The sequence below is a fragment of the Anopheles maculipalpis genome, chromosome 2RL (genome assembly GCF_943734695.1).
Source record: "Anopheles maculipalpis chromosome 2RL, idAnoMacuDA_375_x, whole genome shotgun sequence".
Classification (NCBI taxonomy): Eukaryota; Metazoa; Arthropoda; class Insecta; order Diptera; family Culicidae; genus Anopheles; species Anopheles maculipalpis.
The window spans coordinates 65,749,305-65,769,605 of record NC_064871.1 but is presented as its reverse complement, the minus strand read 5'-3'; the positions used below and the strand labels follow the sequence as shown (position 1 = coordinate 65,769,605).

Genomic DNA, 20,301 nt, shown 5'->3' with positions numbered 1-20,301 from the left:
TTTTTAAGCAATAATCTTGACCTTCGATTTATAAGGGGGTAAAGATTTTTTTTTTCAGAACTGTACACTTCCTTATTACATCACATATGGTAAATGGTCGTGGAATAATAGCTTTTTATCGAAAAAAAAAAATCCCTAGGTACTTTACTCTCGGTGACCATGGGATGGTGGAGTCGGCGAGTTTTAAGAAATGGGAACCTGGATTAATAATATTTTGGGGCATTTTGTGTGGTAAGATCATTGCTTGCGTTTTGCCTTCATTTATCTTAATTTTCCACTTATTTTTCCACTCGCTAATTATGTTGAGGCTACGCTGCGTAGAGCTGTGCAGCTCAACTAATGTTCTACCCTAAACGAATGTTGTTGAGATCGTTTTGTCGACAGCGAACATGAACAACTGGCTACCGTTGGGAAGTTGAGGAGCATCCGAAACAGCAGCCACCACCGATTATGCTATTCTGGGGTACACCCGCTGGAACATTTGTGGTTTCTGAAGAAGTAGATCCCAATGCTGCACAGAATGCTCTGTGTTTCAGATAACTCTGCAAAAACTTGAAGGGGTAAACTGGCAGTTTGACACGCATCATCTTGTGAATAAGCCCATCATGCCTAACGTTATCAAACGTTTTTTCTACGTCGTGTATAACAACAGCAGTAGATTTTTGTCACGTTTGTTCTGCTTTATATTGTTTACAAAGCGAAGAAGTTGATGAGTCGTAGAACGACCTACGGAACCCAAATTGTGTTGGTGTGAATGATGCTTAGTTCGTTTGACATTTCTTTTAGTCTTCGTAGGACCAGCATCTCAAATAGCTTTCAAAAAGCTAAAAGGATGACATTTGTTAAAGATGTTTGCTAGAAGAACAAATGCTTTCTCGGTCAGTCGCTTAAGCAGAATGTTGAAAATGCCATCGAAACCAGGTGTTAGGAATGTTTTCGCCTAGACTGTGGGCACTGGCAAACTGCTCGGAGAATTTATTTGCTTTCTCCTCGGGGGTCAGTACAGGGCCTGTATTTGATGCCAAGGGAGGAACGGGTCTTGGTTTTCGACGTAGTATTTTTTTTAATCTTCCAGAATGGTGATGATTGGGGATGAAGGTTAGCCATTTGAGTTGCAAAGTCGTTGTTGCGCAAGTCAGCGACGCGTGCCTCTATGACTCTACCTAGGATGCCAGCTTGATGTTTCGTAGTAACATCACCTGTGCGTTGATTTTGTCTTCTAAGGGCACCGCGTCGCTTAATAAAGGAACGTGTGGAGATGTCAAATCGACAGAAGAACATTCTGCCAATTTTATAGCTGCTTCCAACCGCGAAATGGCATTATTGATTTCCTCGACTGATGACACATCAGTTGATGTAATATGACGATCAACTGCCGAGCCAAAAAGATTCCAGTCAGCCTCTAGATAATGTTTACGTTTGGTTAGGGTGTTCTTGGTAGTGCTGGCTTCAACCACCGTAAGTACTGGGAAATGATCTGAATTCAACTCGTTTAACGTGAGAGGTTTGATCATCTTTACATTAGCGAGGAAGACATCGATCGTTCTAGCCCAACCGCGTGTAGGAATGTGCGTGGGACAGTCAGGAAACACAACAGTTAAGTGATTATGTTGGAGTGAGTCAGCTAGCAGGTTACCATTAGAATTGTTGCGTACATTGCCCCAAAGAACATCGCGAGCATTAAGATCGCCGCCTAGAATGAATCTCGATGTTACACTTGTGCAGGCGCGGATGTCTTGACAAAAGTTCGCGTTTAAACCATTTCGACTAGTGCACTGTTTAGGGCAGTATGCTGCAATCAGGTAAATCGAGCCGCGTGTTGAAGAGATGTTGATTCCAAGCGCCTCAATAATGTTTGTATGATAGTGTGGGAGGAGGGTATGGTGAAAGTCACTCCGGATAATAATGGCCGCATCCCCACCCCCGGAACCGTTGTAATATATTAAATCGTAGCTACCTCATTTCCACGAATGTACGATGCGGCAATTACAGAAGCGTTACGGTGTTGAATATTAGCTACAAGATTTCTTTCTCTGATACTAGAAATCGACGAAGAGATAGTCAACACCTGTGAGAAAGAATGTCGAAACGGAAAACCAATCATTGAACTACTCTTCGTCTTTCAGCAAATCTTGTAAAATATGGCCGAGGGGCTAGGTTTCTACAGTGTTTGTAAAGCTGCATATAAAAGCTTAGTCAGGATGTTTGAATGTATAATCGAACCTTCAAAGTCGTTTAAAACATTACTTATCTGGAGGAGTTACGGATGTAACACGAGTGGCAAAGAACTGCTTAAAAACTTTCTTGATCCTTCTTCGGGGAATGTTTCACAATTTGCTGCTCGGTTATTTGCTACTGGCGCGATGGCGCCTTACCGACCCCTGACCTCTCCTAACGTCACATATTCCTCTTTATTCGGATTATCCGACTCCGATAATCAACACCGAACAACTGTTGTTTACCAACAGGGGGTAAAAGACAGCACCGGCAACAACATCGATGTCGAGATACACACGCATGGGTGCTGCTTGATTACTGGTCAAACTAAAGACAGAAGAAACTTTGCCACTTTAAAAGGACCAATCAAGGGGATATTTATTTGTTGTGTGGAAACTGCATAATGGAGGAGCCGATGTCTAGGTAGGCTCTCTTTGAAAGGTGTACTTGCCAGGATTTGCAGAGAAGGAAGGCACGTCATGAGAATAACACCTTACGATCCAGCCTGTAAAGTATTTTAGACCTTATTCTTCTGCAATAGTCCAAGACCGCGCCTTGCCTGATAAGAAGATGAGTTAGTAAATTGAATCAAAAGTGTCTGAAAAACATAAAAAAAAAAAAATTATGGAACCTCCAAGATACCGTTCATTGCCATTATTACAAAGTAAGAGATGTGATTGCTAACTAATTGAATTTTAGCTATTTAAACCCAATCAACTTTCAACTGTGTAGGTTGAAAAATATCGTTAGGTCGTTTTGGATTTTAAAACTATCTTGGTAATAGCCTACCAAGCGACAATTCGCTATGGTCGGAATCCGAGATTCTCACAATTTAAGATAGTGTCTCAAACTAGCCGCACATGAATATCACGGGACATTCTCGTCCTGCCCATGAAATTCGTCCTTAAAAATTTACGTCTAGTAAGGGGTTATAGCTCACAGAGCTCGCTGTCTCGGTGAGGGTGTTTCAATGAGGCACGAAAATGCTTTCAACGAATGCTACAGAAAGCAATTAAAGCATTTTCCCAGGGCGCGCTGCCCTGGACACTTTGCTCCAAGCCAGCCAGCCACCGGCCGGTACATCAATATAAGAAGGTCGAATCCCATCTTTCTTAGTTTCCTACAGAGTCTTCCTTTTGTAACCGTTGCCACCAAAGATTGGTCCCACGAGAGCAATGCTAAACCTGCCAGTCAGCTTCCAGCCAGCCTTCGAAGAAAAGCGACACAGATGGAATGCAACAAGCCACCTCTCACTGCACGGGCTTTGCTTGCTGAGAAACCACCTGAAATGTAATCGAGAGCGAAAGAGCAAGCAGAGCACAGACAGGCGGAAGATCTCGGACGAGGGATGATAATATTACATTATATATTAATTATTGTTATTAGTAGCAAATTGCTTCGGTCGCTTCGGTCGCATCGGGACCCAGTGGAACGGCAGCCTAAAAAGCCCGACCAGGGCAAGCCCAACCACCCGGGTGAAAGCGACAATGTTCTGTGGGCGTGCTGTGTGGATGGAGCGGTGCATCGTCGTACCTTAATGGAAAATATGCTTATGGTAGAAGATTTTCGCCCCCGAAATCTAATTACAGTCGATATGGAACGCGCAGAAATTAAAATTCGATTTCAACGCTAACGCTGCTATGGTTGAGAGTAAACGGAACAGCAACTGCAGGGGACATTGGAAACTGCAAACTCTGCTCTTGGAATGGTTTAGTTTAAGCGTTCAACCCGATGTAGGACAATCGCGCAAAACGTTTCAAGTGGACCATTAATATTTGATGCCGTTTATTAAAATAACATTCGTGCAAATTTCAAGTCTACACTACGGTTTTGTTTCACATTTTGTGACCATATCTGATATTAGCATTAAAGAACAATGATGTTAATTTTTAAAATGGCTTTGCACTCAAAAATTGTAGAATTGCATTGAATCTAGATGCAAAGTTGAGCCTTTCCAGTCTAGTTTTATGAATCAAAACGAAAATGTGTGGGTTAATGAAACGCTCCAAAGCAATACCGTAATGTGAAACGTGAGTCTTATTGGAATGTATTGAGGATCTATTCAACAAACACAAGGAAGTTGCTCACCGGAAGCTCTGATTGTGATAAACTACGAAAAAGATTGTTTATCGTTTTGGAAAATCTCAAAATGGCACAGAAGTTTTTGTCTCTTTGGCACGATCGTAACTTCGAATAGTGAACGTAAACAGTTACATCCGACATGCACACTGCTCAGGGGAATCTTGATACACAAACTCCTGACAACCTGAAGAATCCAGTAACATAGTAAATGCACTACACTATGTGCTCCGATACGTCCGAGGATCCTCTAAGGACAATAGTCCTGGTCTGCAGTGACTTAGGACGCCAATGCTCCAACATTTTCGAGTGGCGAGTCTTAAAGACTTTCTAAGCTGGGAGGATAAGAAGGTTGAGTGCATGTGAGGACGATGCAGGACTCATATCCGATCAATCAGGCTTCCATCAGCAATCCGTAACCGACACAAGGCGTAAAGAGGCACAGGGATCTTGATGGCTTGATTAAGGAGAGACGAACCTGTCGTAGAGCAGCTGTAGTTTGGAGGTATGCAGCCCTGGATTAAGTTTGCAAAAAGAACTTGGTTATGCTAGTAAGAAGGGCTCATCCCTTAGCATCTCAAGAAGAAAAAGGACGACTCCTTATCGATGGCAACTAATTTCTCTTTTTTTCATATGAAACTATTTAAGCAAGTTCTTCATTTAAAAGGTGTCAAGTCTTATGATAAAATATTTCGGTTTTGTATATTGTAATAATAAATTAAGAAGTTTAAGCTCATTGCATTAATCTATTCCAGTGTAGGAAACTACTTTATAAAGAAGCCGTTCAAAAGACAACCCGGCAGAAGTAGAAGGCCACCCGAAACAAGAAAAGGTGAAACAAAACCATCCGGAAAACAATCATAACATTTCCAAACGATTACGCAAACGCAACCCACAGCCAGAAAAACTTTTCCACCTTCACAAACGGTTGCATTTTCAAATGTTTACCCACATCTGCTAGTACGTCTTTCCCTGCTGGTCGGGTCAATATACACTGGAGAAGAAAACACTTGCTCTGGAAAGTATTCGTTAACGGCAAAGTTTTGACCTTTTACCACCACAGAAATCCCCCCCCACCCCCCCTGGTGCATATTGCTGCATTACTGACTACCCACGGGTCCATTCAAACCGCCGTTAAGTTGTCACATTTTTCACTTTGAGTTTTCCCTAACCGGGTGCCGGGTATGTGAAGCAATGCCTCGTGCGGCAAGAATTTCATTGGTTTGTGTTGCCAGAAACAATTGTTTCTTGTCCGCTGGTGGCCACAGTTGCCTTACCTGCCCGTTGTTCCGAATTTCAGCTCAAGAAAAGGACCAACGAACTATGTCAAACCCACCAACAATCTGGAAAGGACATTTCTTACGACGATGAATCCTCGAGCACAACAAAACGTACATACGAGCACGTGGCTCCACGTGACGTGGTTCTTTTCGCTGCACGTGATGTAAATGAAAATGGCCAACAGGGAAGCTTTCGAATGCAGCTGTACCAAGGTTTCACGGGTTTTCTTTTTTTTTTTTTTGAAAACCCGGCACTGATAGTCTTCCGACCAACGTGAGTCCATCCGGTAAACGAGACAGTGCTTAGAAGGCAATCAGTAGGACAAAACGATCTTTGTATGAACCACCCGGCATCCTGGGGAATGAAACAACACTGCCAGAACCACGTAACCAGAATGCCACAAATCCAACAGGTGGTTGACCAACTTGGTAGAAAAGGCGTCTTTGTGCCGGCGTCTTCTGCATGAGTTTCAAGCGACCAAAGTCCGAGCTTTCCACAAATTTTGACCGAGAAAGAGAGTATAACCGCCGGAAAACTTGGTGGCCAAAGCACGAAAGAAAAAGAACAACACCCCAGGCCAACCAACGAAAGAGTTTTGGAAAGTTTCTTCTATAGTTTGGTGCAAACCTCACGGGAAGAACATCATACATCCACCGGGAGAAGAAAAGGATAGCAGCCAAGAGTAGTTTTCGTTGAAACATTTGTTTGACTTTCAGTTAGCCTACTACCGCTTCATTTCAGTTCTTGTCTTAAAAGGTAGATATCTCCCTTGAAAGGGTCGGTTGTTTGCAATGGCAAAAACACCACCAAACCCAGATGTTCTCCGGTTTCCGCCCATCCAGCCATCCAGAAGGATGTCAATTATCCGTACTTCATTAAGCGCACAATTAGCACCGGAAGAAGAGGACGCGCGCTGCACAAACAAAATCACTCAACTTGTCAATTCGATTTAGCTGTCTCGACGGTCGCGTCCCCCGGCACTTGCACAAAGCCCAACGAAACACGGGTGACGAGATTCAGTTTTCTTTGCAGTTCAATTACAGCGCACCGTGGAAAGTGCAGTGGATCTTGAAATCCCCATCCATCTGCAGCAGCACACAGCCACCAACGATCCACATCCATCTGTTTTCCTAAAACGTTAAGTAAACAGATGGAAAGCTAACCCCTTCTTTAACTCGTGAATGTCTTTGATAGCGACCCTACCCCGCATACCGAACGCCGTAGATGCTTGCCAATTTGTTCCTGTCAAGCGAGATGACGCGCGCCACTTTTCCAAATCAGTTACGAGGTTGATTGTGTTTTAATTTAATTAAGTAATAAATTGAGTATCGAAGCGCACGCGACACTTCGTTCTTGAACAAAGCAAAGGGCCCTAGCAAAGGTAGCTGTTTTCTTACCTCCAAGTTACGATGGGATTCTGCCACTTCTGCCCCTGGATGATGTATCTGCGGACTCGCTTCGGCGGCAGTCGCAAGTGGTTCGATGGCTGAAAATCTAACGAATCGGACACGTCCGGTGCACCACAGCGTGGCTTTCTCATCAGCTCAAGTGTCGCTTCGTCGACTGTTCCCGTCGGTTCGAGACCACCGTATGACTAGTGAAATTAAGCAAAACAAAACAAAAATTTAGCATAAGGTTCGTCAAGCCAGCTGGTGTACGTAAAAAAGTAAACTCACCTGAAGCGATCGTACCGCAACCTGCAGCTCATCAATTGTTCGCAGGTTGCCCGTTTCGATGTTAGATTTTTCCAAGTATCCAAAACGCATCAAATAGTTTTGCTGTAAATATATTTAAAAAAGAATGCGAGTTAGTTTACTGTATAACAATTAAAAACCTTAAAAAACTGTTGATATTCAAAACACATTGCAAAAAAAGGTTTTCTATCCGATCCTGCCAGGAGTCGAACCTGGAATCTTCTGATCCGTAGTCAGACGCGTTATCCATTGCGCCACAGGACCCACATGCCAACTTCCATGTCAACAACACTTCAAGTTCAGCGCAACACTCACATTGCTCTGTTGCGCATTTACGCGTTCGAATTTCCCATTCCATTTTCGTGGCACACCGAAGTGTTGCGCGACAAAGCGTTCTGTTGCGTGACGAACGTTTATTTGTCACGAGCGACGTGCAACTACCTTGCACGCAACAATTGGCTTTCAGAAATAAAATTGCGCTTTTAAATTGATTCCACTAGTTTGATTAGGTGTAAAACCATCGAGAAATTATTAGTCATCAAAATTAAAATTTGAGATTGCCATTATTATGCCGGTTTTTAAACAGTACAGTCAAGTGATATTTGTAAATGACCATTAACCATTTCTTTTTTAAATATGTTTTCGCTATCTGAAGATTGGAGTTACTTTAAAGCTACTGTGTTTCATTTTTTGTCGTGCATCGCTGCTAGTTTTATAGATTAATTAAAATAATTTTTCACTTTAAACGTTAAAATAGCTCTGCATACTATGCCCTACATATAATATGTTTTTGAATGATTAATCGAATTGGTATTTCATACTTTCTAATATAGAAATGTTTACAAAAATAAATAACGTAAAATCTAGATATTGGTTTTATATTAAATCGAGAGCATTATTTCCACAAAAACTTTCTTTTCACTTTTCACAAGAATTTCACTTAACGATTCATAAGATGATTAAAATAAACAGAAAAGGGCAGATACTTAAATTTAAATTAATTATTTCTTGAAACTGTTATAAATTAATGACTTGAACGGGGTGAAACAGTACAGTGATTTAAGAATAGCTTTAATAAACATAAACTCTTTTTTATCAAAAGTTATTGTTCGAAATTTGGTTTTTTTATCATATAAAAATATCAACTACTACTTTGTGTTGGAACTACTGATTGGAATCTCCTGATTTGGATTTTTTGTTAGGAATGAACATTAGGGAACATTTCTAACGATTGATTTTCTTTAATTATTACAGTTAGCCGTACCTCTATGAAATATACGTGAATATAAATTATTAAAATTTTTCAAAATCATGAAGAAACCGTTATATACTTAAAATTCCAGCTCTTCACGGGAGTGTGCGCACGCACACAGCATCGACAATTGCTTATTGCAACCGCATTTGTGTCAGAAGTGGGGTTCGAACCCACGCTCCCTTACGGGAACCAGAGCTTAAATCTGGCGCCTTAGACCGCTCGGCCATCCTGACTTGGCTCCGGCACTGGTGGAATTTGAAATTTTCCAACAGAACACCCAGTTTTTTCTCACCGTCCTTCATCAATAAAATAACATAACTTAAAGGAAAATCCTTACCAATCCAGATTCAACTAACTTTCAGACACATACATTCTTTGGCTAAGCGTAACACTAATGATGTAAATAGTCAGAGATTTACACTAGTCACAATATCGATTGGCACGATTTATGCCAAACAGCAGTGCAAGAACATGGTCGAATGTAATACACAATAACTGTCAATTTAGCCACTCTCGGACATCGTACGAAAACAAACCAATTGCTGTCAAAGCAGTTCAAAACAGAATCAAAAAATTATTTATCCTTTTCGTTTGGCCACTACAGCCAGCAAGGTGGTTCGGGCGAAAAGTCCTGATGCCAATCTGTAAAGTGTCTGGTCGAACAGTTCACAATCGGAGAACCTGACCTTTTCGCTTTGTCCGCTACCAATATCGATGGACAACACTCCATCTTTTTCTTGCCCATTCGTACGACCGCTAACGGGGAATCAATTCTTTCGCAATTGAATTATGACCATCAGTCGTTACAAGCTAGTCTCTACCACAGCAACGAAAACATACCCAAGAAAAAGGACTTACGTTGCCACACAATTGAAACGAAACGATAGAAAGTAGCTATAATGACAGCGCACAAAAAAAAACACACACACACACATACACATTTTGTCGCACCCTACAAGTCCTTTCTATCCAGCGTCCATATTGTACGGCGTGTCTGTCTCTCTCTCTTCCGGGAGGATAAATTGGCAACACAACCAACCAGTTGCTTTACCTTCCACGTTTTGCATCCTTTTTGTGTGTGTGTGTGTCCAACCATCGTGTCAATTACTTTCACAACTTGCCAACACTGCTTCCATCCCGGAACAGGAATCCTTTGCTGGGCGTTACATTTTTCCTTCCTTTTGTCTTCGCGTGTACACTTGCGGTCTTAATTGAATTGTCTCTCGACAGCCAGGTTCATGAACTTCCCGCCGAGTGTCCCCCGAGCCAACTCGGGACCGAACGGCGCCAGCTTTCTTCACTGCAAACCGCCAAAGGGACATTTCACCAACAGCAATTAAATGCAGCCTCGGAACTGCACGCAGTTTTAATTGATTCGTTTAAGCGAGCTAATAAATTTCATGCTTCGGGCCGGGCAGAAATGATTGGAAGCGATTAAATTATCGGAGTTATTGTTATTTTCGTTGTAATCATTTCGTTGCTTTTGCCGTATTTTTATAAAGAAAACAAAAAGCAAACCGTCTTCCAGCAAACCGTGCAAGTGTGCGTGTTCTTTGGCGGCCATTGTCTTATGTATGACAGCTTCGCTAACCGTGATATCACCATGTCCTGTCAAACATCCGGCAACATAACACGGGTAGGCTTTCACTCTCCCGGAATTTAGCGGAAATCACATCATAAAAGCTTTCAGCAACAATTTCCGCCCCGGGTTCAATGGTTGCATACTATTTTTTCACGCCCAATGTGGCGGATGTGAGACGACACAGGAATGGGAAGAAATAACCATGGAACGGTAGCTCGGTAAAACGGAACGAGATTTTTTTTTTGTCTACCATCTAGGTGATACAGGTTTCGACGATAGTAGCTAGTATTTTAACCGATACTCGATTAGTGATACCGAAAGCAATGCCATTTTGATGCTGATCCATCTCCTGATACTCATAGCTCGATTGAACAATTTAAAAGTTCGATCAGCATAGAAGAAACCTGACTAAAAAAACATCCAAACCCTTAGAGTGATCCAAACGATAGTAAAACGAATGACGAAATTCGTGCCAACGATAGCCAATATAGTTTTTGAGCATATAAAGCAGAATTGGAAGCCGGGACATGGTAAACCGCTATTAAAACAGTTTCCAGGGATTTTCCAGACATTAGACGGCTGGTGTTAACGGTCAAATCACAAAATACAACGATCTCTCTACATCTATTCTGACAAAAACCATATCCTTTAGCTCTAGCGAATCATCAAATCAGGAACATGCCGGCAAAGAGAGGCACAGTGGCACGACGTCTACACATCCCAAAAGCGATAAATTCGACCGAGCACCGATTTGCATATCCTTCTCTACTGCCAGATTCTCTTGATTCGAGTCTAGAGTCTTTGAATCCCATTTCAAAAACTGGAAACTTCTAGCAAACGAAAAACTAACGAATCAACAACAACAACAAAAAAACTGCACGAAAAGCAAAGCTTGGAAACGGTACGATTCTGATGATTTTGCTTTGCTATTGATGCCCTTTCGAGAGTTTGATCATAAAAATCTACGACTATTCGACCGCTATAGAGGTGCTGCGAGAATTGTTCGGGTCGGTGTTTGTGGTCTATTTAGTATTTGCGTTGGTCTGGAGCGATGTGAAGTTATCGGTATTGTTTGAAGCAAGCATTCTGACCGTATACTCACGACCAGTGCTCCCGGTGGAGCAAGGGAATGGATATCCGATCGTAGGACTTCAATGCTGTTTCAAAAAGCAATCGTACCGTCTACATTACTGTAGTTGGTTGGCCTTCCATTTGTGATGAGATTAGGAAGGAACTGTCGTATATGATGAATAATCGGATCAAAACATGTAATGGAAGTAGTCAAGCATTGCGTCATTCTTACTATTATATTCAATTAATATGAAATGTTTGATCAAATGTCTTCACATGAAAATGATCAATCGGAGGTACCTTGATGCACACGGATGGACACTAATCGTTCTCAACCGTCCTATTTCAAGGCTAAGGCTTATCCGTTAAGCTCTCAATTGAAACAATCGTCACCCTTTATAGCTACACCTCAAAGCGAACCAACAAAACAGCTCTGATTCTAGGATTTTCACAAACAGGCCCCGTTTCTGTGGCTTGACCAATACTCCACACTCCAGGGTTGAATGGGTTCCTCTATAAATAACCCTTAAGCCATTAGCCTTAGCACCGTAACCCACGAACGGGTTCTCGGTTGATGTCCGCCTCACCCTCATCGATGCTCGAGGGGTGATAAAATGTGTTCTGGGAACCGATTACTGTCGATAAGGATTATCGACTAAAATGCCTGCACCAGGTACCATCACCCACCCACAGTATTTGGTTGAGGTTGTTTTTAGAAACAATGGGCGAAAGGTGGTGCCGGTGAACTAGTTGAAAGACAACACAACTAATAGTTGTCACATCGGTCAATAATCGTCGTGCTTTTAGTGCTCTTGACGGTCAAATTCTAAGCTTATCGCTTTACCATTCGCTTTATGTTGTTAAGTGCACACACACACGTTGGAGTCACCCAATGAATGGTGATGACTTTGTGAGCGGTTAGTTAAAATAATGTTCCTGCCCTGCCGGGTGCCGGCATTGCAAATGAAGGGACAGGTAGCAACAACATGTGTACAAACATATCTGAAGCATGCCTGAAGTTGGCATCATTCCATAGGTCACCGTTAAAGGCTTTTTACCGGACCCGCGCGGCGCACATGTCACATGCCCTCTTTTATTCCCTAACCGAGCGATAGGAAATCGAAATTGGCCTGATTGAGATTGATTTCAAGTGGATAAACTTCACAGCAGGTGGAGAGGGCGAAGCATTGTGTGGGAATTGTTGAATAGACCTGCCAGAACCGGACTCTGGTGCGCGGCCAGACGATCGGTATCGATGTGAACGATATGGATTTTATTTATATTGTTAACTGCATACCTTCCTCTATATCCACACACATAGCTTTTTACTACCCACTAGCTCTATTATTTTGAACCTTTGGGCAGGATTGCGCATTGACATCGGCATCACCCACAACAACCGCTCTCAAACTCTCAAGTGCGGCTTTTTAGAGACGGCCTAGTCGTCGTCCGGCGGGCATCCGTCCAATACATACCACCGGCCGGCTGCTGGGCTATCGCCAATGTACGCCCCACATTGATTGACACACTCGAAAGCGACCACTCGGGCACGGCTGGCCGGGCTGAGAGTACCAAGCATAAATAGAATTGTTTCCACCCATTTCCCCACATCAGCCACCATGCTCTGACCGCAAAAACGTTACCCAACACAAAACAAAATCCTCAAACACCGATCGGGGTCAACGCGAACCTGCAAGTGACAATGATTCCAATCGCCGTAAGTGATGAATGCTACCACTGGCGGGTTCACTCTCGCTCCCCCATTTCGCTGGATGATTTCTCCCTCTGGCGAAACGGACGACAGTTGCGCACAGTTTGTAAAACAATGTATACTATTTTTTACTTCCACCAACGTACCGCCGGTAGTGACCGGAACTATTCATGTCAGGTCGGTTATTTTTTATGATTCGAATGACTAATTACTCTTCCGATCATTGGGGTGCTTTCCCATCAAGAGGGTAGACAAAAGCCCCACTCACTCACTCACTCACTCAGTATCGCTTTATAATGTGAAATGGTTAATCCGCACGTGCAAGGCGGGTTCGGTCCGTGCGGTGGATTTCGAACGATACTGAATTAAGTCATGACTTCTAGTCAATACGTGGCTTTTAATAACATTCAACGACGACAATTCGAACGTGCTGTACTCGTTTGAATGAAAGTATCCGTTGAGTGAATGGAAAAGAATGGACACAAACGTTATTTACCAATTCTGAGACGAAAAGCTTATGCCTGTTGAGTAAAGCATGTTCTATATTTGGTATTTGCAGGCACAGACACAAATAAAGCATGGCAAGTTTAGGTATAGAAAAGCGATAGAGATAATTAGCAATTGACGTCATTCTTTGAGTGATTATTGAAACGAAATGTTATAATAAATAGCCTAGTTTAAGGGGTTAAAGTTGATTGTAATTTATCCAATTATCCAAAGTTCGAAATGGTTTATTAGTGATGAGAGGTAGACTGAAATCTCGGATAGGCTATGTCGCTGGTCCATTAATATTGGCAAATGCTGCGCCAATTGTGCCGAATATTATTAGGTCCGCAAATAAATAACGGCCGTTTTGAAATCGATGAGGCCACTGTGGACTGTGGCGCGATTTTGACGTTTATAAACGACATAAATCAAGTTCGGGAATGACATAATCAAGCAATGTAAACAGATAAGTGATTATTTCGTGTCAGTAAAAGTTCCTAGTTCTTGAAAATATCTGATTTTGAGCCTGATAAGCGCCATTTGTGGGAGGTGTTGCTGTTTTTGTTTCGAGCGAAGAAAACGGCAGCCGAAGCGCATCGAGAGCTGAGAGTGTTTGCAGCGATGCTGCTCTAAACGAAACAAGGTGTCAGGATATGTTTCGACGCTTTCGAAGCGGTGATTTCGCCGTGGAGGATGCTCAACGTGCAGGAAGGCCCAAAATATTCGCCGACGAAGAATTAACGGCTTTACTGGAGGAAAATCACGGCCAAACACGAGAAGAGCTTGCAGCCGTGACATGATACAGAAGGAGGGTAAATGGATACCACACGAGTTGAAGCCGCGGGACATTGAACGCAGACTCTTCATGTGTGAATTGCTGGTCCAGCGGCACAACAGAAAGGGGTTCCTGCTCAGAATCGTAACGGGAGACGAGAAGTGGAAGTTTAGCAATCCTAAGCGCAAAATATCTTGGGGATCCCCCGGTCATACCCAAACATCATCAGCTATGCCGAACATCCATAGCTCGAAAGTTATGCTGCGTATTTGGTGGGACCAGCTCGGCGTCATCTACTACGAACTTCTGAAACCGGGAACTACCGGCAACAATTGATGAGTTTAAGCCGAATACTGCGTGAAAAACGGCCAGAACTTGTGCATCTGTTCCGATCCATGGCACATGGATTGGCTGACCAGCAGTTCTCCTCCTATGAACAGATCCAGAATTGGTTGGATACCTGGATGCGTCGAAAAACGTATAATTTTTCCTAAAAGGATTCCAAAAAGGAGTTTATGCGAAAGGTTGAAGAAGTAATAAATAATAATGGCCAATACTTTGATTGACCCAATTTCTACAAATAAAAATGCCACAAGTAAAAATAAACTTATAAAAAATCGGCGGTATATTTTATGTTAATCTAATTTAAATTTTTATTTTCATATACAACAGTTTAAACGGACAAATTAATTATGAACATTATGATCTAATTTCCATGATGTCATAAGTTTACGTTTGATTACTTATTTTTTAAGCCCTGCATTGCTCCAAAATAAAAGTACTTAAATATTTTCTTTTGCAATTTGGTTAATATCACTAAATTCCCAACTAATCTCCAGATAAATATTTTAGATATGACAATACGGCGTAGAGATGTCATACTAAAATAAATATATTTAAGATACCAGCTAGACCACAGTCATCCTACCGTTAGTTTTACTAACAACTTGCTAACATTTTTTTAACTTCTTATTACATTTCAGATTTTGTTCTGGCCCTTGGAATATAAAATAATGTAACATCTAAATTACGAGCCAAGAACTCATCTCAATTACTACGACTTGAAAATAAAGCCAATCGAAACAATAACGCTCTTCAGCCTAGAGCAGGAATGTTCAAGATCTACGTTAAAAATAACATTTCTATCGCTTCACCAGTAGATCAGGAAAAATTAAATTGCAGTGCTGGCACGTCACGAAAATCCGTCACGTCCTGTTTGCGATCGATTTGGTACGCCGCATCCAGCGTGTCCAACTTATTCCCGAGATGGAGATCGCACTGACGCCTTGACGTCAACGATGATGCACTCACGGTTGAAGAATGCCCTGCCTTCAGCACCCTCGCTTTGTCTGTCTAATGGTCACACCCCGGACCAGAGCTTCCGGGACTGATGGCAACAACAATAATGGTAGCAATGGCAATGAAACGCTCCTACCATTCCGACAGTTTCTTTCACTGCTTCCATGTGTACCATTATCGTACCTTCTCCATTGTAAATGCATCACAAAAATGCACGTTCGCGGCTTTAAAAACAAAGTTCTTTGCCATAGTGGGCATAGAGACGATTGCAGGTCGCCAGGCAGAGACGGCCAGCTCCCAAACCATCCCTTACCCACTTTCACAGGCACGCAGCAGGGTACACCGAGTTAGAATGATTCAATTAATGCTCCACGCTATTGATAATCAATTTACGCCCCCATCCGTTTCCGGGTCCGTTGCTTTCCTGTTGCCTTCCTACTACTTCCGATAAGAATGAGAAGAGGGCAAAAGGGCAATGCTGTTTCCGCTTTAGTTCGCCTGCCAGTACACCATTTTTCAAACGAAAACATTGAAATCGTCTCCCGAGCGGTTGGCAACGTGGCTGGAGCTTCCTACTGAATGACTGGGAGTTGCATGTTGCTACATAGTAATGCTCGGTTAACAAGATGCCGTGTGTGTGTCTGTGTGCACCGAAGGGTGTAGAGTAACGGGCACAGGCACACACCGTACGACACTCTCGAAGAAAGCAATAAGAAACTATGGCCCTGTGTTTATCCAATAACGATTATTGTACCATAAAAGTAATGCCGCGCACTATTGATTTTCATCCGAAATTTCCCCAACCGGGATCCATCGACTAAGGGATCCTGTTTCCAGGACATTTTGTTCTTTTCTGCCTTTTTTGCGACAACCAGCACAAGGCGCACAACGGAACCTCTCCCGCGTATTGTCCATCACGGGCTGTTTTCTTCTCGCGTTTATAGGGAAATTTTACGACATCGAATCGCTTTTATGTGATTTCCTCTCCTTTGGCACAGACGCTAAATTCTGTGGGAACACTTTCTTGTGCCCTTTCTTCGCAGACAGCTTTAGTGCGGAGAACTTATGCAGCTAACGAGCCATCCCACAACAAACCCTTACATGTGTTCTTCTGCCTCATTTGCGCCCATGAGTTTTGCATGCGAAATGCACGCAGCGAGTGGAAAAATCGAGAAACACTTTTATCCACCGCATGTTCGATTTTCCAGCACCGATTTGCGGCACCTTTGCACTGGAAATGGAAAATGCGCTTTCCCGTTCGGTGCTTTTTACGAGCACGCGTATTTTTAATGGTCAGCAAAGTACCGCCCCAGCTAGCAGAGAAAAGTGTCTGCAAACAATTTTATTACAGTTTTATGTTCTTGTGTTAAGATAATTAACAAAAAGATTTTCCATTGAATAAGTTGTTTTAAGTTGTCGTGTGATTACCGCTCTTTGTTAAAAATTATTTATTCGTTTACTTTATAAAGTAAACATACTTTAAAGTCGTCACCAAAAGAGTGAAGAATTGAATTTTTACTAACTTTACAAAGAAGGCACGTTGTTGATTTTAATTATAAATTTTAATAAAATAAAGATTCTATCTAAACACAAACGGAAATTATTATTGATAGTACAAATCTATGCGGTGCAAAATGCGTAAACCCGACTGAAACGCGAGGCCAATAGAATTGGATCGGACCAATTGATAGATTGGATTGGATCAATGTGACGAAGACAAAATACCGAAGCGGAAGCATTTGACGGCGACGATCGCGAGGTGGTTCTGCTCTACCTTGGTACGGTCGTAACTTCGGACAACAACGTAACCTGTGAAATCCGAAAGCACGTTGTTCAGGGGAATCGTGCCTACTACGGACTCCACATACTCCTGCGATCCAGAAGACTCCAACAACACACGAAAAGCACGATTTACCGCACCTGGATTCGTCCGGCAGTCCTCTACGGGTACGAGTCCTGGACTATGCTGACGGAGGACGCCAATGCTCTCGCCATTTTCACAGCGGGTGCTAAGGACTATCTTCGGCGGTGTGTGCGAGCAAGGCGTGTGGCGAAGGAGAATGAACCAAGAGCTAGCTTAGCTGTTTGGCGGTGCTGATATCCTGACGGTAGTCAAAACCGGGAGGATACGATGACTGGGGCACGTGATGAGGATGCCGGACTCATGCCCCTCCAAGAAGGTGCTCGTCAGCGACCTGTTCGTCACGAAGCGTAGAGGAGCACAATGAGCCCGTTGGTTGGATCAAGTAGAGTCTAATCTGTCAGAGATCGGATGCAGCCGTGGATGGAGGACTTCAGCCATAGACCGAGTTTCCTAGAAACGGCTTGGCAACCTGGGCATGTCTATGCGACGTGCTCAACACTGAGCAGGCCAAGAAGAAGCAGAAGTAGAGATCTATAGGTATACCTCGAGTGATCTGTTGAAAGATATCTGGGATCTTTAAATTATGTTAGCTTCATTTAAGGGATCAATTCCCAGTCTTTACCACCGAAAAGCTGAATATGATCTCCTTAAAAAAATACTTTCTAGCTCAATTGGGCGTCTTTTCGATTGACAACAAGCCAACCGATGCAAAGGTATTCTCTCAACTTTTTCTGAGCAATTGTCCCATGAATGACTTCATCTCTGATATGGAAGGTCAGTTTTGTATACAAAAAATTGTCTTAATTATTCATCGTTTATATTCATGTTCTGAAATTGGGTTCAGGAAAAAAAGATTTACACCATATCTAACTGAACTAACTGATGATAATGATAGGGTAGAATAAGAATAAAAGTCATGGTTCAAATAAATGAAAATTTTCAAAATGCTTCAAGCGCTTTGATAAAACATTTTGCTGATAAATTGCGATATAAACTTGCTGGCTAGAATATGTTTTATATCTCCTTCACAAGGCTTTTAAGTCCCTAAGTAAACTATTCTACATAAATTACTATAACATACTCACAGTTGATAAACGTAAACTGTATTCTTACATGTCTTCCGTGCGATAATAACAATTACAAAACCATTACCTAATACGATTAAATATAGCAAACGTACACCAGTTATTCAAAACATTATTTGCGACAACATTCAGCTACTAAAATCAACATCACATAACACACTGTTTTAAACTCTCTTACCAAAACAAAAAGCATACAAAGAACAAATACAACACCAAAAACTAAAACCCCCAAAGGTTAGAATGGAAGTCAAAGACAACGATTTTCCATTCGACTCGCACACCGCACAACAGTGGCCTTCCGGTCGTTTCGCCTGTTCTTGAAAACCGATTTGTTCTTGCGGATTTTATTTCATTCCTTTCGAGTGCAAAACAATACTTTCACTGCATGTTTGCAGCTGGCTAGTTTGGACAAAGTGTCGAGAGAAAGAGGGAAAAAAAAACCATCCGTAAAAGTGACTTCACTTTCGCCTTAACTCCGTCAAGAACCAATCTGCCCGAAATAAGCCATTCCCACTGGAAAAGTGGCACATTCTTTTGCTGCTTTTTGCCGGAGTGTGATGCCATACCCTTCAACTTCAAATGCCTGCAGAATTGCCACGGATTTAGTGGTTGGGAAATCTTTATCAACTTTGTCGTTGACGTTTTCGGTTGCAATTGCGGGTTGAAACTAACGGCAAACCTTTAGCAACTCTCTCCCTTTCTGTCTCTCCCTCCTCATGGTGGAATGGCGCGAAAATGCCGTCGTTTCGGTGTCGCCCGTGAAACACACCTCCACCAACAAAAGCATCATACATTGTGCTTGGCGGCGTGCGCGCGATTGGGACAACATCACACAGTGCAGTAAAAGAACTATTTCGCACCGAAGGCGATAAGAAGATTGCACTTTCTTTTTTTTTTGCATCGTCCCAAGAGCAGCGACATTGGTTCTACCGAAAACCAAACAAAACTTCACTTCCTTCCTTCACTGGGCTGATGGCGCACACGGCAAGCTCCTGCTAGCTTTTCTTGTGCGCTCTGATCTGTTCGTTAAATGTTACCATGTTTTCGCAACCGCCCTCCGGTTGGCCGCGCTCCATCCCCGATGACCACTGGGGAGCCCTACGGGTGTATATTCTTTTTTCTACGGTACGGTCCGGCAATATCATTTATTGCTTTTCAACTAACTTGAAAGCAAATGTTTTTCCGACGGATGGAAATGTTTTCCTTTCTATTCGCACGTTTCATCAGCAGCCACTCAGCGAAGGTTTTCCAAGCGTTGATATTCTAGGAAATCATACGATTTTAGCATCATTTCAAGTGTTTCACTGGTGGATGTATTGGTGTATAGATGCATTCGGTCAATGATTAAATAAAGTTAAAATTAATATTGAAGAATTTAATTATTGAATGATGAAATTTTCTATTTCAAATTTCAAAACAAGCTGTCGTTTAAAATACTTCAGAAAAGTTAGCTGATGTTGCCAACATTCGGGAAACATTAATCACAATTTTTTTCTATAAATTATTAGCTATAAATGTACTATGGCGTGTTTGTGACAACGTGATCTGTAAAATTTGATGCTGGTTTTTGCTGTATGATTGCTTGAATCTTCGCACAGGTTCACCTTGTAAAATATACACATTTAAGTTAACATCACCGAAAGGACGAACATCAATGTCATCATCACCACCTAAAACTCGTGCTGTTGATGAGAAGATAAGTCGTCTGCCGAAGAAACAGCTTACTCGGCAACAGGGTAAAAGGAAAAGCTTAGTGCAGCAGCAACATACACACACTACATGCTTCTCATGAAAAAGATATCGGTAAGACATTTTTTTTTGTGCTTAGATCTCCTCAGATTTTTACCCAAATGTCCAACCTTGTGTTCTCGAGAAAAGGTGGCGATTGGTTGGTTGTCGATT

General features: G+C 42.2%; 2 protein-coding genes and 2 non-coding genes across 4 annotated transcripts in view; all 4 read right to left on the bottom strand.

The window, feature by feature from the left end:
- The window catches only part of LOC126556080 (ubiquitin carboxyl-terminal hydrolase calypso), a 332,487-nt gene that overhangs the window by 1,298 nt on the left and 310,888 nt on the right, over positions 1-20,301 (bottom strand). The gene's annotated exons all lie outside the window — the stretch shown is intronic.
- The window catches only part of LOC126555968 (matrix metalloproteinase-2), a 274,794-nt gene that overhangs the window by 199,062 nt on the left and 55,431 nt on the right, over positions 1-20,301 (bottom strand). Inside the window, exons 2-3 of the mRNA XM_050211119.1 lie at positions 7,254-7,355; positions 6,975-7,171 (exon numbers count right to left, since the gene is read on the bottom strand). Coding sequence (XP_050067076.1) covers positions 6,975-7,171; positions 7,254-7,355 — 299 coding nt within the window. The remainder of the gene's footprint in view (positions 1-6,974; positions 7,172-7,253; positions 7,356-20,301) is intronic.
- Trnar-acg (transfer RNA arginine (anticodon ACG)) lies at positions 7,463-7,535 on the bottom strand. The gene has a single exon. It is a non-coding gene; the product is annotated as a tRNA-Arg (tRNA).
- Positions 8,676-8,759, bottom strand: Trnal-uaa (transfer RNA leucine (anticodon UAA)). The gene has a single exon. It is a non-coding gene; the product is annotated as a tRNA-Leu (tRNA).